The 23,062-nt window shown below is 51.3% G+C and overlaps 2 protein-coding genes and 1 long non-coding RNA gene across 15 annotated transcripts in view; 1 reads left to right on the forward strand and 2 right to left on the reverse strand.

Moving 5' to 3' along the window:
- The window catches only part of BRD4 (bromodomain containing 4), a 75,866-nt gene extending 73,261 nt beyond the window's left edge, over positions 1–2,605 (reverse strand). For 3 of the 11 annotated variants that reach the window (XM_054807797.1, XM_054807795.1, XM_054807786.1), the window contains exon 1: positions 1,492–1,575. The gene's annotated coding sequence lies outside the window, so the exon portion shown is untranslated. The other 8 variants (XR_008574479.1, XM_054807796.1, XM_054807794.1 and 5 more) reach the window with 6 other exon arrangements.
- Positions 2,606–3,279: 674 nt separating this feature from the next.
- Positions 3,280–3,808, forward strand: LOC129198493 (uncharacterized). The gene is made up of 2 exons (XR_008574480.1): positions 3,280–3,356; positions 3,455–3,808. It is a non-coding gene; the product is annotated as an uncharacterized LOC129198493 (long non-coding RNA).
- On the reverse strand, positions 3,531–22,662 carry AKAP8 (A-kinase anchoring protein 8). Of its 3 annotated transcripts, none has more exons than XM_054807799.1 (14): positions 22,552–22,662; positions 17,320–17,358; positions 16,838–16,870; positions 15,038–15,326; positions 13,507–14,104; positions 12,970–13,114; positions 12,533–12,577; positions 10,545–10,641; positions 9,794–9,935; positions 9,094–9,187; positions 8,114–8,244; positions 7,729–7,824; positions 3,966–4,510; positions 3,531–3,734 (listed from the first exon to the last, which is right to left on the reverse strand). In XM_054807799.1, exons 1-13 carry the CDS (start codon positions 22,568–22,570, stop codon positions 3,986–3,988), a joined length of 2,253 nt encoding a protein of 750 aa, XP_054663774.1. In that variant the 5' UTR covers positions 22,571–22,662; the 3' UTR covers positions 3,531–3,734; positions 3,966–3,985. The 3 variants fall into 3 exon arrangements, with proteins under 3 accessions (XP_054663774.1, XP_054663773.1, XP_054663775.1); XM_054807798.1 differs by having other exon boundaries at positions 12,533–12,580; XM_054807800.1 differs by lacking the exon at positions 22,552–22,662 and adding an exon at positions 21,786–22,008 and having other exon boundaries at positions 12,533–12,580.
- Between the last annotated feature and the right edge of the window lie 400 nt (positions 22,663–23,062).

Raw genomic sequence — 23,062 nt, forward strand, 5'->3', positions numbered from 1 at the left:
TGGCCACGACAAGCTTAAACGGAGCTCAAACAGAGCACTTAAGCTTAACCTAAAGTCGCCACGCCACAAACGGGTAAAAACCGAACCTCCGTAAAACTACGATGAGCGGTTTAATTCGCTGGAACGACCCCGAAACTGCGATGGATGATGCAGATACGAAAACCAGACGCTAATAATTCAAGCCGAGCAAAGCGGCGACACCGGGACACCTCGTGCAACCAGGGGGGTCCCTTCGCCATCCCGTAAAGCAACACAAATTCGTTACCGGCTTAATTACCAGCTTAATTCTTTACGTTCTAACATACGTCCCTACGAGCAACAGCGCTGCCCAATTTATTTTTAAAACGGCGCCGCGAACTGTTTGATGGAGCAGAATAACGGGGATTTAAAGAGTTTTCTTGGGAAAACTTCTGCCGAAGAGAGCGGGGAAGTTTTAACGTTATTCGGAGTAAAAATTATTTGCGGGAGGCTTTTTTTGAAGTTTGTAAAGCACGAATGAAAATAAAAAGCAGCCGAAGAAAACTGGAGAGGGGAGGGATAAGGACGGGCTCATTAATAAACCTGAGAGCAGCCCGAGTTTATAACGAACAAACTTTTACTCTCTGCTGCTAATTAGCGGTGTAAAGCCGTATCTCTTACGGCCAACACGCATTCGAAGCCAGCAAGAACGGCCTTCGCTTTCACGCCAGCGGCTAATTACCGCATTAAACGAGCGCAGGAACCGAGTGTCCGCGCAAACGGACCCCGGTCCTCCAGTAATTCACCCAGGAATCTCCCGGGGAAAGAGCGGTCGTTCCCCGGCCAGCTCCAGCTTCCAGCAGCACTCAGGTTTCCCTCTTCCCACCCAAAACGATGCCCAAAACCACGGGAAAGCGACTCGAAAGATTCCCCTCTCCTAGAGCTCGGCTTTCCAGCTTTATAATTTCCAAACAACTCCTACAAAAGTAGAAAACAACCTGGGGAAAAAAAAAGGGGAAAAATTTGGCTCGAAAACGTAAAGAAACCCACCAGCTGCAGGAGATGAAGACCAGGTGAGTAAATCGCCCTCTTGAAAGGGGCCCGAGGAGCAGTCGAGCGCCCGCGGAGCGGCCGTTATGGCGGGGAAGCCGTGAGGAGCGGCGGGCGGGCGGCTCGGTACCTCAGGGCCGCCCGGGACGGCCCCGCCGCCGCCCCCCCCCCCCCCCCCACCAAGGGCACCGGGCCGGCGGGCACACACACACGCACCCGGCTCCCGGCCCAGCCTGCCTCCGCTTCCCGGCTCCGGATCGCCTTTCGCCGTTCGTTTCCCTCCCTCCTCCTTCTCCCCTCAGCTCCAAGCGAGCGGCCGCCGGGCCTGGCTGCAGGGCGGGGGCGGGCGGGCGGCCTAGGCCTAACGGCGCGGTAGGAGCTTTCCCCGCCCCCTACGCTAGGCCCGGTCCGGTCCTACCCAGCCCGGAGAGGGTCCCTCCGGTGAGGGGCGAGGCGGGGGAAGGCGGAGGCGGCGTCACTCACCGCGGGCCGCGGGGCCGGGCCTGGCCGCTGCCTCCGCGCAGAAGCCGCCGCTTCCTCCTCCCGTCCGCCGACAAAATGGCGGCGGCAGGAAGTGCCCCCGCGCCGCCCGCCCCGCCCCGCCCCACCGCACGCACTCTGCGTACCGGCCCGCCAACGGCGTAACCCGCCCCGCACCCGGACTTACGATAACGGCGCAACTCACCCCCCTACACCCGCACCCTCCCCCCCCGCCCCGGATCTACGCTAACGGCGCAGCGGGGCGGGGGGCGCCGCGCGGGTTACGCCACCCCCCCACCCCCCCTCACGCTTCTTTCCCGTACGGAAACGCCGCAAGGCCGCGCCGGCCTCACGCAAGCGGCGTAACCTGGAGAGCGCAGGCGGGACGGCGCTCACCGCTCTCCTCCCACCCCCCACCACCCCGCGGACCGAGCGCCCGCCCCCCCCCGCCGCTCCGTACCGGCGCGGGGCCGCGCTTCCCCCGCCAAACAGCCAGGCCGGCGATTGCGCAAAGTCCGTACGGCGCGGAGAACGCACGCACCCCCTCCCCCCCTTGCGCAGCGGCCTACGCAGCCGGCGCGTGACCACCGCTACGCCAACAACGTCCCCGCACCCCCCTCCTCCATTCCACAACCCCGCTTTACGCCGTTTGCGCAGCAGGCCTCAAACCTCCGGGCGGGCTCCTCGCCGCAGTTTACGTAGGCCTCACCTGACGCAGCGGCCGCATTACGCAATGCGGGTTACGCCGGCGGGGCGACGTACGAGGCGTTGGTGAATCCCGGCAACGCCCCCCCCCCCCTTCCTCCTCCTCCTCCTCCCTCCCTTCCCCTCCCTCCTTCCCTCACCCACCGGCCGCTCCCTCCGCCGCGGCCCCGGCTCTTACCTCAGGCGGCGGCGGGACGAGGCGGAGCCGGCCGGGCCGGGTCCCGCGGGGCGCGGAGGGCCGTGGGCGGCGTGACGGAGCGGCGAGGGGGGGGGAGGAGGAGGAGGAGGAGGGAGGGGGAAGGGGGGAAGGGGGGTGACGGGCACCGAGGGGCAGCGGGTCCGGCAGCGGCGCCGCACTGACCTCACCGCGCTGCGCCTGACGTCACGGCGCAGCAGGGCCCCGCCCACCCGCGCCCCGCCTTTCGCCGTGACGTCACGGGATGAGCGAGCGAGCGCGGGGCGGGACGTACACACACACCCCCCCCCACCCCCGGGTGAGCACCGAGTGACGCGCTGCGCTGGGGTATGACATCACACCAGGCGGGGAACCACCGCATGGGGGAACGATGACGACACACACGGAGGGGGAGGGGTCCCCAGCCCCCCAAATCCCTTCCCACCCCCCAGCACCGAGGTCCGTCCCTGCACCGAGGGAGGCTGAGACCGGGCCCCAACTCGGTGCAGGAATGAGCAGGCGGCACTGGGGGGGGGGATGAAGCAGTTTGGGGGGTTCGTTAGCGGCGCCACGGGGGGATGAAGCAGTTCGGGGGGTTCGTTAGCGGCGCCACGGGGGTTACGCCATAAAAATTCTATTTTTTTTGGGCAATTAACTCACCTGGAAGGGGATTTCTTGGGGGAAAAAAAGCTTTTTTTGGGCAAACCCCCCCCCCCCCCACCGTGGATTTATTCTGTGTCCGGCCTCACTCGGCAAACAGCAAATCATCGCTGCTTTTTTGGGGGGAATCCGCGAGGAAACGGGTTTGGTGAGAGAGGTGGCCGCACCCCGCAAATTCTGCCGGAAAAGGGTTTGTTTGGGGGGAAAAAATAACGATTTTCTTCGCCCGGAGCAAATCCTCGCGGAACCAACCGCCCTTTTCCTACCGCTAATCAAGCTGCCGCTTAAGAATGGAATTACCAACCCAAAATCCCAGGCGGAAACGGAGGTAGACGAAAATTTATGCGTTTCCCGACAGGAAAAATTCCCTTTTTTGGGGAAAATAATTCACTAAAAATCCCCTAAATCCAGTATTTTCGGCGTTAGGGAGGACGAGGGAAGGACGCTGGCTCCGTTCATCTGGCGTTACCGCCGCGCTTCAAACCCAACGAGCCGCCCCGGATCGAATCGATGCTTTTATTGTTTTTCCAAACCTCAGCTTTTTTTTTTTTTGCCTTTTTTTTGCCTTTTTCTTCCTAAAATTCCACTCCCCCTCCCTCCCCCCCAAAAAAAAAAAAACCCAAAAAACCAACCACCCACAAAAGCACCAGGCGGAGCCGCGGCCGGAGGGTTTCTCGGGGAAGGGACGGCTCCTGCGCTCTTCGTCCTAAAATAAAAACAAAATTTGGAGAAAAGAAGCAAAAAAAAAAAAAAATTCAATTTAAAAAAAAAAAAATAAAATTCAATCTTAACAAGACCGGGTGGGAGGGGCCGCTCCCTAACGAAGCACCCGGGTCCCTCCCCTTAATTAAAAGCAAAATTGGCTGCCGCGCTGGGGAAAAAAAAATAAAAGATAAAAATTAATTAATTAATCAAAAATCACGGATTATAGCATCACCTTCACGTAAATATTCACAGTTATTCCGGCTGCGGCTCCGCGGCCGCTGGCGGAGCCTCTTCCTCTTCCTCTTCCTCGCTGCGACCGGCCGCCGCTTCGCTGCCGTTTTCCTCCTCTTCCTCCTCCTCCTCCTCTTTGCCTGCCCAACCCTCAGTTTTATTTTGGGGAGAAAGCGCCGATTCTTGGGGATTTTCAGAAACCGCCACCGGTTCTTCCGCCGCTTCCGAAGGCGCCGCCGCCGTCGCTTCCGATGTCACCTCTGATGTCATCTCCTCTGTTTCCAGCTCGTCGTCTTGCAGGAACGGGGGCATCAGCAAAGGTTTGGGGGGTTGATCCGGCTCCCCCAGATTTTTAAGAAATTCCTCAGGTTTGGAAAACTCTTCGGAAGTTTCCGCCGCTTCCGGAGCTTCCGCGATTCCTCCTTCTTCGGTGACAACCGCCGCGGCGGCCGCGGTTTCCGTCGTTCCTTCCCCAGCGCCGTCTCCGCCTTCCAATGCTTCATCCACGTCCTGATCCGCGATTTCATCCGTAAAGGGATCTTCTCCCTATGGAAAAAAAAAAAGACGGGAGAGAGACGGAAGAGTCAGGGAAACCTTGAAAACGCGGGAGATTTTTAAATTTTTTTTAATTTTTGGTTGGTTAAAAAAAAAAAAATCAGCTTGGCGATGATTCTTAAAACGATGGAAAAATAAGATTAAAATAAAAATCCGTCGGGGAGGATCCCAAAGGATTTGCAGTGAGAGAAGAACCCCGGGGAAAAAAAAAAAAAAAAGATCCCGGGGAAGGAGTGGAAAGAACCCATACAAAAGAAATAAAATAATAAAACCACAATAAAATAAAGGGTCTGGACCCTACGGCAGAACCGCGCCGGCGTTACCGGCTCCGCTCCTCGCCCGGGAGGAATTTTGATTTTAACCGTAACGATCGGAATCCCAAAGGAATTCAATTCCTCAAACCCTCCGTCCCCGGTTTCCAGGCGCCAGCGGCCGGATTCCCCTTCCCTGCGTGGGAAGAGCGGCGCCGCTTCCAGGTTTTCATCCCGGTTTTTTTTACAGTTTTGGGGTTTATTTTTTTTTTTTTTTTTCCTCGGGAGACGGAGGAATCCAGACGCCGTCGTCGCCTCGCAGCCCTCGCTACATCCTACCGGGAAGGGTTTCTTGGGGACACCAAGCCCCTCCAAGATTTTTTTTTTTTTTTTGGGGTGGTTTTTTAAGGTTTGGGGGGGGGTTTTGTTGTTTTGTTTGGTTTGGGTTTTTGTTTTTTAAAGTTTGGGTTTTGACCTCGTTCCCCTTCGTTCAGGCCGACAGCGGATCCTAGCGCCGTTTTCAAGAGGTAGGAGGTGCGGGGTGAACGCTCCGAGGGGCAAAGTCGGGGGAAGTTGCTGCCCTGGAACCTTGACCTTGCCAGAGAGGAGATGCCCCACACACACCCGGTGTCGCAATCCGAGGACAAACCTCCTAAAACTCCCTTTTTTTTGTTAATTTTTTTTCCCCATTTTTTTTTCCCCCCGCTCGCAGGTCACCACGACATCGCGGCCAAAGGGGAAGGGAAGGAGGGAGGGCGGCATGCCGACGCCGGCAGAAACCTCGCCTGAAATCTGATCGACTGCGGCGGGGAGGGAGTTTTATTTTCAAAAAGCGGGAGAGGGAAGGAAAAGAAAAAAAAAAAAAAAAAAAAGCTCTCCGGGATTTCCGGATCCTTATTTTTTATTTTTTTTTTTCCCCTCCCTACCCTTGGGGTTAAACTTCGATCAGATTCAGACCAGGTTGGCTGCCTCCACGCGAGAAGATCCATGCAGGCGGAGGAGAAACCTCAACATTCATCTTCTCTGGCCGAGGATCGCACCCTACGGAGGTGACGGGAGGGGGGAAAAAAAAAATCTAAAAAAAAAAAAAAAAAATATCAGGTTCTACCTCGCGATTTGGACCCCAACGTCCGGTAGCGCCGGTAAAATCTACCGGGGCAGGGGGGAAAAGGGATGCGAAGTCCACGCGTGGTGGAGACCGTCCCGCCATCCCTCCGAGGAGGAATCGTTAGGCCGATGGTCAAGAAATTCATCTCTTGATGCGGCCAAGTCTTGATTAATTAATCGCCCTGCGTCTCCGGCCTTCCTTTCGGGGGGGGAAGGTTTGCCGAGAACGTTTATGGCGAGGCGGCTCTTGGCATTACCTGGAATCCTCAGATTTTCCTCCACCCCTTTTCAGTCTGGTTTTGCACCTGGGAATGATACGGAGACCGTGCTGGGATGGATCCGAAGATCTCCTCCTGCCGCTGGCCAGGCGCCCGTGCCGATTCATTTAGATCTGCCGGCAGCCTTTGATACCGTTGATCATGAGGAGATGTGGACGTGCCTGCGGACCCTGGCAGGGGTAGACGGAGTTGCGCTTGAGTGGTTCCGGGTTGTAGGTTTTTTTTTTTTTTAATTTATTTTTTGGGGGGGTTTTATTTATTTTTGGTTTTGTTTTTTTTTTTTAAATTATTTTTCATTTTGCTGAGAGATCCCGGAGGTTTGCCCCGAGGGCGCTCTCTCGTTCTGCTGTGGGGTACCGCAGGGTTTTTATCTCACCCTCCTGTTCAACGTGTATGAGAGGCCGGTTTAAGGAGAGAGACGGCCGTCCTACGCCGCCAAACTCTCAGCTCAAAGTCTCTCTTTTCACTGGACCCAGAAGGTTGGAGTCGCAGTTTTGGGGTTTGTTTTTTTTTTTTTAGGTTGATTTTTATTTTTTTGGCTAGATTTTAGCAGAGACCGGGTGTGATCAGAGCTAGCTCAGTCCAGGTTTAAGACTAAAAATAAAACCGTGACGCCGGTGGGACGGGGAGGGAGAAAAAAAAAAAAAAAAAAAAACCCAAAAAAATAAAACCATCTGCTCCCCCGTGGGGGGGGTGTGTGTGTGGGCATCTGCCTGCCCTCGTCTGCCGGGTTTTGCAAACGAGGGTTTCTCCTGCCGGATCCTGGGCTGTTCCCGGATTCCCGGGAACCAAGAAAGTAGCCAAAAGCGCTTCTTTTCATCTTCGCCTGGCGGAGGAGGTTGCGACCTTTCCTCTCTCTGTCTCTCGCGGATGAGGACCTCGCCCGTTAAACCCACGCCGGACCCGCGGATACCGCGTGGAGCCGATAACCCCCCACGCTCCGAAGTCTGCGCTCGCCTTCCGGGCTTCGTTCTGTAATTCCGAACGCTGGTTTGGGCTTAAAGCGAACCCTACCCTGACCTCTCCTCCTGCTCCGTCTCGGCTCTGACGATCGGTTCGGGATGGGGCTAACGAGGGGGTTTCACCCCACCTTGGGGTTGCTCGGGAGTTCAGTTGAGTTGCTGGGAACGCCGCGGAACCCGGCTCTTTGGGGTAAAAATAAAATAAAATCCCTCGGTGCGGGATTAGCGGGTGAGCCAGGAGCCATCCACGTGGGATTTAATCCCGGCGGGACTCAAGCGATGACTTCCCGACCCATGCACTCGTTTCCCTGCGCATTTTTTTTGGGGGGGGGGGGGGGGGGACCGACAGTAGGTAGAGCCTGCGAGTTAAATAACAAACAAAAAAACACCAAAAACCAACCAAAAACCAACAACCAACCACGAGAAGTGGTAAACCGCCTACAGAGGAAGAAAACCAGACCCAAGATTTCAAGATAAAGAGGCAGCAGAGCGGAACCTACGCTTCTCCCCATCGTACGCAGCGAGGCGTCCCGTCGCCGACACGCGGCGAGACGCGGCTCCGTGCTGCTCCGGGAACTCGGCAGGAGTTGCCGACTCTCTCGTTCGCTCACCTTGAGGTATTTTTCCAGCATCTTTACGATGTGTTTGTTATTCAGGACGCTCTTGGCGACGTGTAAGCTGGTTTTCTTGAATTGTTCCGCAGCCATCTGAAAAGGAAACGAACGTCGGGATCAGTTCAAAACTTTGCGACGCCCAAAGCCGCTCTCCGGCCTTCAGACATCGATTCCGTCTCATTTATCAATTCCCCAAGCGCCCTCAAAGGCGATTTTGAATTTTAATTTCTAGAAAGCACCGAAAATTTAGAAAGAGGAAGCGTTTCAGCCTGAAAAAGCAGCTTGGCGCGACCTGAGACGGTACGAGGAAGTTTTTAGAGGCCTCAAATAAACCCCCCCCGAGCGCCCGCACACAGCCCCAAACCCGAGCGGCGTTGCTCACCCTGCGGTTTCTGTTGTGATCGGCGGATCGCAGGTGCCTCTGGAGAAGGTGGTTCTGCGCAGGAATTAACATGTCGCACGCCATGCAGTGAGCTGCCTCGATCTTCTTGAAGAAGTGTTCCTGGCCGATACCTACAGCGACGAAGGGAAAAAAAAAAAAAAAAAAAGAAATGAGACGTTCGGCTCGTTAACGTCCCGGGTACCTTTCACGGTCAACGCGCTAATTTGGCGCCTAAATTCCTTCCCCTTTCTGCTTTCAGAGACAAAAAAACCAATCCCAGACGTCGCTCTAAGACGGAGGAGTTATTCTGCTCTAAAACACGTCGTACCAATGCTCTAACCAAGCGTAGGAGGAAGACACGGGGATAACAGCCCGATAATTGACTTGTTTTACCCCAAACCAGCCTGCCTCTCAAAAAAAAAAAAAAAAAAAAAAAAAAAATCGATTTAATCACGGTGGAAGGGGACAACTCGCATTTCCCCCAGCTCTGGGTTCGTTCCTCCTCCCTATTTAGGCTCGGGTTTTCTGCCCGCAAGATTTTATAGCCGACGCGAGGCTTAACTAAACCCCAGTCCAAACGCGGCCGAGCGTTGCAGACTGTAGCGGGGACAGGCACGCCGACGAAACTAAAGCAGATTTTTTTCCCCCCGTTGCCACAACGGATCAACTTTGCCGCTTAAACGTTAAAATCGAACATGGGATCCAGCTGCATTAACTGAACAGCCACAAAAAAAAAAAAAAATTCAACAATTCCTGGGAGTTTTTCTCCTGTTTACCTAGTTTTAGTGTCTCTGACGTTGCACAAGCCTCACGGCGAGGACGGGCATTCCCCCTTCCCTGCCAAGACGATTTATTTCACAAACTTGGCAAAAAACCCCTCCACCCAGAACCTGATTCGGCACAAATTCAAAGCACGAAGCCCCTTTGGGAGCGATATTTCTTTTCGGATACTGAGGGAGCACGTGAGAACGGATGCTTACCCTTAAAAGGATCCGGCTTCTGTTTTGTGCCCTCTTTCTCCGTCAGCTCTTGGCGTCGCTTCTCGATTTTCTTATTCCTATTGACGATGTATTCCTAGAAGGGAAGAGGAGAAAACTCGCTGTTCTCCGAAAATACTCAGTGCTTCGAAAGGGAAACGAGCTCTCCAGAGAAAACCCACAGGGAAGCCGGCAGTCGGTGAATTAATTAGACAAGGAGAGTGTTTTCCCCTCCCTGTCCCATCATTTCTAGCAGAGCAAGAGCCGGAAAGATCCAAAAATCAGAGCCAAATAGAAGCTTGTCCCCACTTTACCATCAGATTCCTTGTGGGAACCCCCAAATTCCTGAAAAATGCCCCCAAAACGCAAACATTGGCCATCCAGAGAATTAAATGCCTCAGTTCTTAGCTCTCCTTCCTCAGCTCTGGATGCGGAGACGGCAAAGAATCTTTGGAATATCAATATCCGGCTTTTCTGTTCAAATTTATACAATTCATTTTTCCTCCCAACACGAAAACCCGCGAGACACCGCATCGTTCCAACCGATGTCATCGGGCGATGCAAGCCAACGGAGCAGGGAGCCGCGCGTGGATGAATTTACAGTCCGTTACTCTCCACGTAAGCCCCGAAACGCCAAATTAAGCCCCGAAACGCCAGCGTGGACGCAGAGAAGGGTCGAGGTAATGCCGAGCAACCCGCCTACCTGCAGAAACTCGACCGTTTTATCCGGGAGTTTGGTGCCGATGTATCGCAAAGTCTCTTTGTGAAACTTGCTCTGGAGGTGTTTCTGGATCTCCTCTTCCTCAAAACTGCGGAACTTGCAGACGGAACAGGCAAACTGGATTCTAAACGGAACGAACGAGGAACGAGCTTAGCTTAACGAGAACATCAAGAGGATGAGACCGTTGCCGCCCCTCGTTGTCGTTTTCTACCTCTTTGTTTTCGCTCCCCAAGCGCCACCCCACGCAATTTTATTTTGCCTTTATAATCGTTGTAGAACCTGCACGGATTAAACAGCATCTGCTTCTCCGTTAAATTTTACGCTACAGGTTTGGACGTTAAAATCCCGCGGGAGTTTAAAAGCAAGCGAATAAATTCACAGGGCGGGAGGTGAATATGAAACGAAAATCCTCTCCTCGAGATACAGAAACGCTGGTGTCGTCATCGCTGTCAGTCTTTAGATCGTTTATTGTATTTATTTAATAGCTAAGCATATAACTACTGAAATCACCCCTCTGAACTTCTAATTCTACGCTGATCTAGGTATTAAACACCACAGTATTGTCGAAACGGTCATAAAACACACAAAAAGGGAAAAAAAAAACCCCTGCTGAAACCAGAATGCGGAGCCCCAAAACACAACGCCCCAACAGATTTATCCCACGTTCACGCAGAGGAATATCCTGGGTCCGTATTATTCACCCGAGAACGGAACGACTCGGCGCTTCCCTCACCTGTCCATGGCACGGTCGCGCATCCTATCTCTTCTCCGCTGCTTCTCCCTCTTCTTCTTCACCTCCTCGTCCTCATCTTCGCACCCATCTCCAGACGCTGAGGAGAGGGAAGAAAAAAAAAGATAAATAACTCAGAACAAGCGTGGTCACAATCACTCGCTCTGCTGGCTGAGGTATTTTTGGGTTTCTCTTGGTTTCTTCTTTACTCTCAGCTTCGGGAAATCACAACTTTTGGTCTCTGGAAGCTTTCCCAAGCCAGCTTCCGACCACAGGGAAGCGGCAGCCTCTTTCCGAGGGCTCCAGCAGCTGTGAAACCCAAACTCTCCTCTCTTCCGGCTCCCCGAACATCCCACAGTGACTCAGAAGTCTTCGTAAGCAGCGATGGGACACGCCGTTAGCAGAAAGAGTGGAAACCACCCCGATTTTTACAGTTCTGCAGACACCTCTCCCTATCTCCCTTCCTTGGCAGGAGCTGCTATTTCTCCTCGTATTCTCATTTTTTGCCTCGTTCATCTATTTTTCACAAGGCTCCTCAAAAAATTTAAACAATAAGACAGCAGAGATGCCAGCGGTGCTCGAGCGAGATGGTTTTGGATATATTCCTCACGTCGCCTTCCCAATTATTGGGAAGGTAAAAGAGAATTAAAGATTTAGTTGATCTCTGCAGTGTTTTGGGGTAGAAAGCTGCGAGTCGGAGATCTGTCAGCCTCACAGAACTCAGGCAAAGGAGTCCGGAACTCGGACATCTGGTTTTGATCCCGAAATCAGCCTAAAAGCGGCAAGAAAAGGCATGGTTTCCCCAAGTCACGCTAACGCAGGAGGTGCAACGTGCTGGGGGTTGACGCGTCTTTACCAAAAACATCCAATCGCAAACCAGCTGAACTGGTTTTAAATTACTGTTCTAATTCCCATATAATTGGAAAAAAAATAAAATCAAAACAAACCAAGGTTTAGCCTGGTGTCTGAAGCCTCCGTTGAGAACTTAGTTTATGATATTTTTTTGCTCCGCTCTGTTGCGAGATGCGTGCGTCCTCACCGCCGTCCTCCGAGCACGGCAGAAAAATTAACTCATTAAAAAATTCTCAGCGACCGTCCGCGCCGAGAAGCCCAGAAGAAACGAAATCGTTTTGTCGCTCCCCTGATAACCAGCGCGGCGCTTCTGTGCCGCGATAGGCAGCGCTGGAGCCCTGGACTGGTTAACGGGAGGAGCTGCATCGGCTTTTGAGTGAAAAAAAAAAAAATCAAGATCTGGGTAATGCCGCGAGGTGAAGCAGATGGATTTGGAGTAGGAGTAGTCCTGGAGCAGCGTGTGGGGGGGGGTAACACCCTACCTTCCTCCGCCAAATCACCCCAAGTCCCGTTCTCCTGGGGAAAAAAAAAAAAAGAAGAGAGAAACACAAAAAGACGTTGGTGTTATTTACGGAGAGTTGGAGGTTTCACAGCCCACCCGCTCAGATCACATAGAGGGCGAAAGGCGGTGCCATTTGGGGATTAAACGTCCCTTTTTATAAATGTTTACAAAATAGCGTAGTTTTCCGTAATATCAGCTTATACGTCGGTGCTAAAGTATCGCTTCTCGTTATCGAAATTTAAATACTTGGGAGCTGAGTCATGGCTCTGAGGAACGCGGTACTGAAGGTTTCACGCAGTCGCAAGTACAACCAACGGCAACAACCCCCAGCCAAAACCAACCACTAATTGGAATTTAGCCTTAACGAGCCTCACCCAACGCAGAAGTACAGGCGCAGGATCCTAAGCTGTCCCCTACAAGTGCTTTTTGGGTGCGAATCTGCCCGAATCCCCGCTGAAGGGCACGGGGAAGTCACGAGGACCAAATATTCACCCAATAGATGGGCTCAAAACGCTGTTTCTGGGTGATTTTAAATATTCTGACCCTCAGCGTGGTCTAAAGAGCAGAGGAAATTGCTCGAGTGCTTAAATAGTCCCACATTTACCACAAAGACAGATAAAAAAAAAGTTACTTACACCTTTGTCAGCTTCATCTCCTGATTTTTCCTCTCCTTCGCCCTCATCTGCTGCACACAAGAGAAATCACGTGTTGGGGGGGGTCTTGCCTCCCACTTAACGCTCCAAAGGGTCCCTAATAAATCCCTAAGTACCACGATAACGGCCCCAGTAAACCCCAGTAAGGATCGCAGACTGGTTTCTCTTCGCTCATCAGTGCCCGCTGCAAACTCTGCCCTTACTTTCACAATGCTCGCCTCGGGCAGTAAATATTATCCCAGGCCACAAAATACCCAAAATTATAAAGCCTGTGGACTTGCAGGAGTATTATAACAACGTTAACGAGTCAAAAAAAAAACCAAACCAAAGGCTTTGAAACGTAACAACAGTCAGCTGAAGGATAAAACACTTAAAAACGGGGGGAAACAGAGAATATGAGTGGGGGAAGACGGGCTCGTACCGTTCTCGGTGTCGTCTCCTTCGCTGTCGGTCTTTGCCTGTTTGCTGTCCGGCTCATCTCCGCTCTGCGACTGTTTTCGTTTGCGTCCTCCTCCCTCCCCGTCCGATCGCCCTCCCGAACGGTTTCGGAAACCTCTTCTCTTGGGCTAAAAGCGGGAAGAAATCAGTTGTATTCATCAAGTCGAGGCAGCAAAAAAAGCTTAAAAATCAAAGTTTTCCACCCATCTCCTACAAAGTTTAAATTCTTGTGACCCCGCAGAGTTATTTTTGGCTATAAAAGGATTTTAGTGCCCCAAAGGAGTGGATTTGGGAGGGGGTAAGCACTCAGCTGCTCTATTTTAGGTGCAAAGGGGTATATATAAGCTTAGGGACACTGCTCTAGCCAGGAAAGATTTGAATTATTCCGTGGCGGAAGCAACGGGAATCAAGACAGACGCTTCTCCCGTACGGCCGAAGAGCGAAGCAAGCAAAAAACCATCTTCACAAGGGGAAAAAAAAAAAAAAAAAAACAAAAAACCAGACAACGGTGACGACTTACCATGAGCGCGTTCATGTGCCAGGGCACCGTACCCATCCTGTCTCTGTTTCGTTGCCTCCCCATTCCGTACGGCATATTCCCATACCGTCCCATTCCCATGCCCGACATCCCCATCATGCCATAGTCATAGTCTCCGTAGTCACCGTAATCTCCGTAATCGCCATAATCACCGTAATCCCCATAATCGCCGTAGTCGCCATAATCTCCGTAATCGCCGTAGTCGGGAACGAGGGCTTGGGAAAAGAGGGACGGGAGCCTGTTGGATCCGGCGCCCCCCATCCCGCGCCCACCCATGTAGTTCAACTCGTTCCAACGAGCCGAGAGGCGCTCGGAGCTGGAGGAGGGCATGAAGTGGTCGGTGCGGTTGAAAGCGTTCAGACGCCCTCGATTTTGAACGCGGTTTTGACCCCGTCCTCGGATCAGGCCGTAGTTGTTTCCTCGGTTGCGAGATTGATCCCTGCGGTTGTCGAACTGGCTCCCGAAGGAATCGTTCCGATCGGTTCCGACTTCTCCGTAATCGTAGCCGGATCGGTACATGTCGCGGTCGTTCATCGATGACCTCGAGTCGTAGGATTCGAAAGACTCGAATCTGAAAGAGCTGCGGAGGAGGAGACAACAGTCAGCAGCTACAACGACACCCCTGCGCATCATACGGGTGTTCGCATCCGTTTTTATTGCAATCCAAATGCTTTTTTGGCCAGAAAAACAGAAAAAAAAAAAAAATTTTCAACCCTGTGAACCCATCGCTTTCTGTATCCCGCTCCACCTTTTCCAAAGTTTCAGGGAAAATAAATAAATACCGAAGAACAGTGGTTTATTGCACAAGTACCTAAACAGAAATCCTTCGGAGATGTCCTCTAACTAACTTTACAGCACTAAACCACTCCAAGTTATGATTTGCCAGCAGAAAAGCAGATCCCAAAAGCTTCCCCAGGTAAAAGCTGCTCCTTGTTCTCCATTAGTTCTGCCTCCGGGCCTGAATTAACGCCGATAAACCCCCCAGCACCTTGTCTGACTGCAGCAGCGAGCATCAAATGGCCAAAAAAAGGCAAAATTTCATTTATTTAGTAAATCCTGCCAGGATCTGTATCATTATTTCAGCAGCAAAACACGCGCTGATATGAAACAACTCCGCAGACCGGCATTATTTAACCCAGCAGGAAAAAAGAAAATAAATTACTGCGCAGCCGGGAGGAAAAAGGGAACGCAGAGGAAAAGAGACTTGAAGAAACCTAAAATCGACAAATAAAAAAGCCTTCTGCCAAGTCTCGGAACTGAATCGTCAACGAAGCTGCTTTTAATGCGTACAGCGAGTTTGATAGGTGTGAGATATTGATATGTAAAAGACACGCGTGCGTGCGCACACACACGTATCGGGACGGGTAATAAATAAGCAGTTCAGCTTATTTTCCACGGAACGAACGCCGGACGCGATTAGAACAGCTTCATCTGAGTGCAGAGCGATTAAAAGCCGTTCTTTTTAATATTCAAAATAAAAAAAAAAAAAAAAAAAAAGAAGTGGAACAATCACCTCTCCTGGTCTTCCATCCCCTCCCCTGTCCCGCCGCTGCCTTCCTTCGACAGCATATCCAAACGCTGGTTGATTTTGGCTATGATGGAATCCGAATTCTCGTTCGCCGAAGTCTCGGCGCCGTACGAGGCGACGGGCATGGCGGCGTTGACGTCGGCGTTCATGCTCATATCCGAAGTTTTGGGTGTCTCCCAGCTGCCGGAGGTGGCAGCGGCCGCGGCGTAGTTGTACGTGGCCGCTGTATTAGCGGCGGTGGTTTGGGTGTTGTAATAGTCGTAGCCTTCATAGCCTGGCAAAAAAAAAAAAAAAAAAGGAAAATAAAAACAATATTAAGACATTATTATAAAGACACGAGGACCTGGAGGAAGAGTTTAGACGCAAACAGATCCTACCCGGCAAGGCTGGAGCTGGGTTTTACCTCCTTTAAAAGAAAACTGGGTTCTTAAAGCGAGAAATATCAAAAATTCGTGTTGCCCAACCCTAAAAGCAGAAGGATCGTCCTCCTTTGGGTGATTTTAGCTGCAGAAACGGAGCGCTGCTGGTTGTATTTGCAATTTCTGAGTCGTCTATGTCACGCGGGCCCACAAAACGACAGAAGAAAACTCAAAGCAGACACACTGCCGGGCAGATCGTCGTACATTCATCAAAAAAAAGACGACGACAGAAATTAGTCAGAAAAATCAAAGCAGCGAGTTGTATTCAACGAGCCCCTCACGGCAAGACACCACGGCGCGGCGGAAAAAACAAGATGCTGCAGCCACGCTGGCGAAGCTGCCGATGCTTCACGCGATGCCGAGATCCGGATGGATCCTCGTCACAGCCCCAGCTCAAATTCAGTGTCGCCACGTGCCCCAATTTACGCGGCAAGCTTCCTCTCGCTGCTTTGGACTGCCAAACCCTCTCCCGTACCACTCCTCAGGCACTCCAAAGCGATCGCCATCATAATCACCTCTTAATTCTCCTTCTCCGCGATGCCTGCGGTAAAATTGACATCATTACGGCCGCGGGAGCGCCGCTGCCGGTTGTGCCAAGCGACAACTTGTGTTTTTATTTAGATTGTAAGTTTGATATAAGTTCTCCGGAGCGGGAGCGGCCTTTCTGCTCCCCATCGGCACAATACCCAGCACAACGGGGTTTGAATCCTTGATGGGAACACCCAGGTTTTACCAAAAAAAAAAAAAAAAAAAAAAAAAAAGGAATAATAGAAGAAAAAACAACTCTTTTTCACCGATGACTTCAGCTGCGAGGTTTGAATCCTCAGCCCAACGTGCGGCGTTCAATTTGATATTGCGAGGACCAAAGAAATAATATTTTTAAAAGAATCTCAGGCTTTTGCTTGGGAATGTACTAAGACCGGCTTAAACCAGCCACACGATCCAAATCAAGGCCAATTAACTAATTGCTCCGAGAGGAAAAGTTTATTAGTGAAAGGAAATCGTGTTTTACTGAGGAAGTGCCAGCTTGGACAGAGAACTGCATTTCCGTATCATCAAGGACAAACCTTGGGTTTTGAGGGGAAAACAATATAATCTCAGTAAAATCAATTTATTAATACACACATCTGGCTGTCCCAGATCAAACGAGCAAAGGAGATGTAAAATAAACGAACTTTTCTCATCCGCCAGCTGATTTTTTTTGCTTTAAGGCTGCCCGTTGTCGGGACAGAGCTGCTCCCTCGGCAAGAGAAAAAAAAAAAACGCTATCACAGAGCAAATTAAATATAAATAAATTAACCAACAAGAGAGACTGAGCAGAGCAGCCCAACACCCGGAGATAAACGAGGGGGTTTTAAGCACGTACCTTGCCAACTCGTCGCGTTCGTGGCGTATGTACCTGAACGGGACGGAAACAAAAGAGAGTTTCAGCTCTAAAAGCAACGAAGGGAAAAGTTCAGAGACTGAACAGACATAACTCAGTTTAATTGGCAGGAAAAATTCCCCCACGCAACAGGAAAGAAAGAAGCTGGGACCTCCAAGAGCTAATTATGAAAATTAAATGCATAATATATACTTTTATACAATTTTTGGAAACATTTTCCTGGATGTGCACTTGAAAAGAACTCAAATTATTCCATAAAAATCCTTGGGCAGTTGTAAAACCTGTCACGGTATCACAGATGAAGCTTTTACAGAAGAAGTAGTAGAAAAATCACTAAAACAAATAGAGGAGGAGGAAGGCTGCAAAACTCTGAATTACACTACTCTGGCTAGGAAGAAGCCAAAAATAAGGTTTATTCTAAAATTGCAATTCCCTAAATCAAGTTTTCCATACCCAAAACTCACCTTGAGTGTTGGTGGCCCCGGTATTCCAGGTGCCGTAACCTGCAAGAAAAAGAACGCAGCCATCAGAAAGATCGTCCCTGCTGTTATCGCGGGGTTTGTTTCTTCCCTTAATCAACTTTAGAACCAATAAAGTTTTTAATTATGGCTCCACATGTGGTTTTTATTGTTTGGGAAACACGCCCGAAGCTTGCCCAATGCTTTTTAAAAGGTGTTTGACGTAACGATGGTGCAAAGCTACGTTTAGATGGGAGGTAATTCACAGGATAAATCATCCCAAGAACTGAACCGGCATCAAGAACGGACGTTTCGATTCCGTTCTGCCAGCAGAAGCGTCTTTTTTACTAGGGAATATTGGATATCCTTGTGTGTGAGCCGAGGCGAGTACCATTACACAAGCCAATAAAATAAATCGAGGTCCCTACGCTTCTCTAATTGCAAGATTTGCACTAATGAGGCGGCTTCGGTCCGGTCTCCCCGAAAACAGCAGCAGTGCCCAGGTGGAAGCAGCAGCTCCCGCCGCGACTTCACCAGCTCCTTTATTTCGCAGCAGCGATTCGTTTTCCTCGTCAAAATAAATCATCTCTCCATTTTAAACCTTTTCCGAAGCTTCCGGGGGGAACTGGCATCCCCGGCGCCGCAGGGACCTCTGAAAGACCCACAAACGCCTTCATCCGCTCAAAAAACATCGGATAAATAAACTCCACGCTGCCAGAAAACCTCGAGATCATCTAAATTAAATTTGGAAATTCAGGTGTTTTGCTGAGTCTTGGCTACCGCTTCTCCGCAGAAAAAACATTTTTAAATCTTTCTTTATTATTCCGATCAGAAAAACAAGTTGGTCCCCAAGCAGAACTACCCATGCCTGGCTTCCTACGGATCCAATTTATTTTGACACCCCAAATTTCTCCTGGTTTCTTTCCTGGCTTTGTCTTTTCCCCCTGAATCTGCAGTTTCTCTTCCCTTTAGCAACCTCATCTCCCTCCAAATGTTCCCTGGCTGAGGAAGAGCGTACACAAGCCAAAAAAAAAAAACCAAACCCACACCCAACAACCCCCCCCCCCCCCCCAAAAAAAAACCCCACACGCACACTTCCTTCCTTCCTTCTTTTGAAGTTCAGTTTGATTTTCTGCCCTTTAGACACCAATTTCACAAAAAAGTTATATTTTTGGAGGTGGCCCCCAATTTTGCCAAGCTTTTCTGGTTTTGGAACCAGCCGCCAATTTTGCCAAATGTTTATTTTTTTAGAGACAGCCCCCGATGCTGCAAAAACTTTGCTTTTTTTGGAGGCGGCTCCCAATTTTGCCAAACTTTTTGGAGGCAGTCCTCAAATTCTGCAAAGTTTTTCTATTTTCGGAGGGGCGCTCGACTTTGTAAAGCTCTTCTATTTTCGGTGGCAGACCCTGATTTTGCAAAAGCTTTTATATTTTTTGGCGGCAGCCCCCAGTTTTGCAACGCTTTTTTATTTTCTGGAGGGGCCCTCAATTTTGCAAAGCTTTTAGTTGTTGGAGGCAGCCCTCAATTTTGCAAAATCTTTTCTTCTTTTTTGGTGAAAACCCCCAATTTTCCCCAAAACGTTTACTTTTTGAGACAGCCCGCAGCACGAACCAAGCATCTACAGGACACTCCTCCCTCTTAACAGCTTTTGTTTTTTTTCCCCTGCGGGAAATCACCTTACGCACCCAGAACCTAAAGAAATCACGGGCGAAACGGTTACCGCGTATTTTCGAACTCCTGTAGAAACCACAGCACCAGCAAAACAGGAACTGCAACGCCTAAACGCCTTTTCAAATCAGAGCCTTATTACTAAATAATTTCCTTTCCCACCGTTGGTGTTTTTAGGTTGAGACGTTCGCCGTTCAGCTTCGCTTTCCAGCCGGAGCAGGGTAACGCCAGGATGCGATTTTCCAGCTGCCGGTGAAGTTTGCGGGGAGGATTACGTCAAGACAGAGCACAAAAATTAAGGACAAAATCCCGGATCCATCGACTGCAGCCACCCCAAAGCCTGATTTTTAAATCCGCAGCTCAATTTTAACGCTCCCTCCTCCTGCGCGTTAACTCACCCCTTGCAAACAAAGTGCTGACGCACGCGATCGTTGCGAGTGACGCCAAGTGACGTCAAATTCCTGGCTGTCACAGGCATCATCCCAGCTCAATGCCTGCCTCCAAACACGCTCGTAGCCGGAAAAAAGCGGGAAGGGAAAGCAAAGGCAGTGCAGGGAAAGCTTTTTTCCGGGCAGGTCGCTCCGTTTCTCACCCAGCAATGCCAAAAATAGCAGCGGCCCTCACATTTTCGACCGCACAATCAAAAGCGAGCTCCTCTCCTTCAATTTTTAAGCCGTCTTTGATAAAACTTTGGCTGCATTAATTCAGGAGGCAAAAATAGCACGAAACCTCGAAGAAAACGCAGGCTGCTTGGCCCAAAACGCAGCGTTTTTCAGCCAAAGGCTGTCCCACCTCTTTCTACCTCCAGATTCTATAGGATAAAGCTTCCTGCCTTTAATTTCCGCACATAAGATGTAGAGCACATTATGTATGTACAGGTATTAGGGCGATTATTATATTCTTTCAAGGAATGAAGAAATCTGGGTGAATCAAAGACCTCAAGTTTTCAAAGCAAAGACCTCAAGCTTTCGGTACAACTTAAGAACGTGGTAATTAAGAGTTCAACATCTAATTTTGAAACTAAGTGTTACATAAAAAAATCACTAGATGAGACACTCGGGTATTAATGACTCGGTACCAACGAGCAGAGGTTGGATCTGTCAGCTCTGCAGCGTGTCTGTAAACATCTCCAGGAAGGGGGGGGGGGGGGGGAACTCAGCAGAATAAATCATCATCGTCTTCTCTTGGGAAAATAGAGATGAAATAACGTGTAGAGCAGAAAAAAAAACCTCAGAAGGAGCCGAGAGGTGAATTTTCCTGAGCTGAATACACCGTATGTCCTGGTTCCGTTTATTCCCAGGACAGCGCTTCCTGAGGTGGGAAAAAAGCTTGGGAATAATTTTTCTCCGCACACGTGTGCAAGCCGAGTGCGAATCTGGAGATGATGGAGCGCTATGGAGAGATTTATGTCATTCAGTCTGTCCAAAGTGCTGAAAAATTAAAATTTAACACCTGCAGAAAGAAAACCGGGATCCAGGAATTAGATCAGGCAATTCCTTCCATAAGCAGCGGTACCAGGTTCTCCCGCTGATTCCAACAGAGGACTTTATACAAGGAGAATAAAGTTTGTCTTCTGCTAGAATCACAAAGTATTTAAATTAAATCTCTATATCGCAATGCCCCTACGCAAGGCTTGTCTGTAAAGGGCGCTCTCCTCAAAAACCCGCTTGGGTGGAACCGTACGATTCTCAACACGCAGAGAATTAAAAATAAAGGGGCTGGTTCCAAGCTGAGCCGGCTACACCTGAGGTTTATTTATAAACTCCCAAACGTACAAGAACTGTTAGAACACTTTCATTTTTATAACGTGTAATGGTAAAAATCCATGACAAAACTTTTCTAAAGCTGCAATGCACTCGGGGGGGGGGGTTTAATCTATTAATAGTTCTGCAAGGCAAAGGGAAGATCCCAGCTTTAAGGAGCTCGTTAACATCACGAAGCCAAGGAAATCTTTCTCCAGAATAATTTTCAGCTGCGTAAACTCTTCCAAGTTCTTTATCCGAACTCACTTGGTTGTCAGTAGAAAAAACCCGACACTTGTTGAGGATGATTCAACACATATTTAAGGGGTTTTTTTAATCCTGTTGCGGCTTCTCACCTCGTTTTTATGCCCAAAGAACCAGTCAAACACTTCAAAAAAGCAATTAAAAACATGATGAAAGAGATGCCGGGCATCAGACCTCCACCAAGCTGAAAGCGGGGACAGATCGAACCTGGACAGAGCAACTTGTCGATGTCAGGATGAATTATCTCTGCAGAAAAAGTGGTGTCCAGCGTATTAGGAATGTGATAAAACACACGCAGAAACGGCATCGCTGCTGTATCATTTATAAAATCCTGCCACAGCCATAATTATGTTATAAACATAATTATGTTATAAAACCCAAGGAAGTGTTTTCAACAGTGAAGTAAAATTCCCCCTCGTGGGACTGTGGCGTCCCTAAACGTGAATGTAAGCGAAGCGGGAATTCGGGGTGGGAAGAGGATCCAGGCTGTTCGGCTGCGATCCGGGAGCGTTAGCCACATGCCGCCATCTCGCATCTAAACAAACTTCATCAAGGGGCTTTAAACAACCAATATTCAGCTGTTAAAACTTCAATCACAACGATTTTCTTTCAGTTTCCGCTTCTGCTAGCTTCGTTTTGCATAAAGAGACATAAAAAAGACCAGCAAAGGCTGGGAGAAGACGTCGTTTGTTGCTCTGATGGAGGACGGGTTTTCCCCTCTCATAAATCACTTCCCCAACGCCGCCGAACGAAGCTTCACGATGTTAACGGCATTTCCCTGCCATTTTGGAGTCTCACCTGCTGCCTAATGCTCCATTCGACGCTTTCTTACCGGTTGCCGTTATACCGGGGAGGAGGGAAACACCTCAGCGGGGGGTAAAGCCCCACCTGGACAGCATGAGGCGGGTACTGGAGGGGGAAGAGCCGTCGCGGCTCGTTATGGCGGGGTTTATGGTCGGGACAGGTGTGGGGATCGGGCCCCCGCTCCCGAGAGAGTCGCTGCTGCTTCATCCGGGGGTAACGGGGGGGGGGGGGGCGGATTTTCGGTCCCGCCTGAGGTAAAGCTGGTACCTGGGGTGAGGGGGACACCCCCAAAGCGGTCGGGTCCCCACCGGGAGGGGACGGGACCCCCCCGGGGAAGGGAAGGGGCCTCCCACCGGGGTCACAACCGGAGGAAGAAGGGGGGAAAGGACCAGCGCGCACGCGGCGGGGGGGCGTGGCCGCGCGGCCGCCATTTTGTGTCGTCTTTAGAAATGGGACCGGCTCCATTTCCGCCCCCCCCCGGCGGGAGGGGGGGTGTGTGAGGAGGGAACGGCCCCCCCCTTGAATAGCACCCGCCCACCAATCGGCGGCACGCGAGCGCGGACTGACGCGACGCTCAGCCAATCAGCAGCGGCATCCCCTCACGGGAGGCGGGTACAACGCTTCCCGCAGGGGCTGACTCCCCCCCTCCCCGCTCGCCGCTACGGGGAGCAGCCGCTGAGGCGGCGGGAGGACCGAGCCGCTGTCCCGGAGGAGGGGAAAGACCGGTCCCCGCGGCGCACCGAGGCCGCCCCGCACCTACCGCCATATCCCTGCTCCATCTCTCCCCTCCGCCTCCGGTCAGCGGCGCCGCACTGCTCGCCCGAGCGCCCGCTGCGCAGGCGCACCGCGCCCGCCACCCATTGGGCCCCGCCGCCGCTCTGGCCCGCCCACGAAGCTTTTCCATTGGCCTCGCTCCAGAAGCCCACCCCCACACTTGCCATTGGCCGAGCTCTCTGAGAGGCGCGACCTTCCCGCCTCTCCCATTGGCCAGCGCGCCCCTCCCCGCATCCATCCCCCGATCCTATTGGCGACAGCGCTTCCTCCGTGGGCCGCCACCGGGGCTCCCTCCTGTCAATCACAGCAATTCCCTCTCCTGATTGGTCGAAGGCGCGGGGCTCGCTTCTCACCTTGCATTATGTTGGCGGCGGGGGTCGCCATGGAGCCCGCGGGCCCGGTGCTCCCCTGCGGGCCCTTACCCGGCGGGCCCTGACCCCTCACCCGGCCCTTGACCCCTCACCTTTGTCCCTCGGCTCCTAAACTGACCCTTAACT

This window comes from Grus americana, chromosome 33 (genome assembly GCF_028858705.1).
Source record: "Grus americana isolate bGruAme1 chromosome 33, bGruAme1.mat, whole genome shotgun sequence".
NCBI classification, from domain to species: domain Eukaryota; kingdom Metazoa; phylum Chordata; class Aves; order Gruiformes; family Gruidae; genus Grus; species Grus americana.

Bases quoted from the DNA above. Each gene is read 5' to 3' on its own strand.
- AKAP8 (XM_054807798.1), bottom strand. The intron at 13,115-13,506 runs GTAAGTCGTCAC...TCCCGCTTTTAG, and splicing joins GGCACATGAACGCGCTCATG to CCCAAGAGAAGAGGTTTCCG. The intron at 8,245-9,093 runs GTAAGCATCCGT...TCGTCGCTGTAG, and splicing joins GAAGCCGGATCCTTTTAAGG to GTATCGGCCAGGAACACTTC.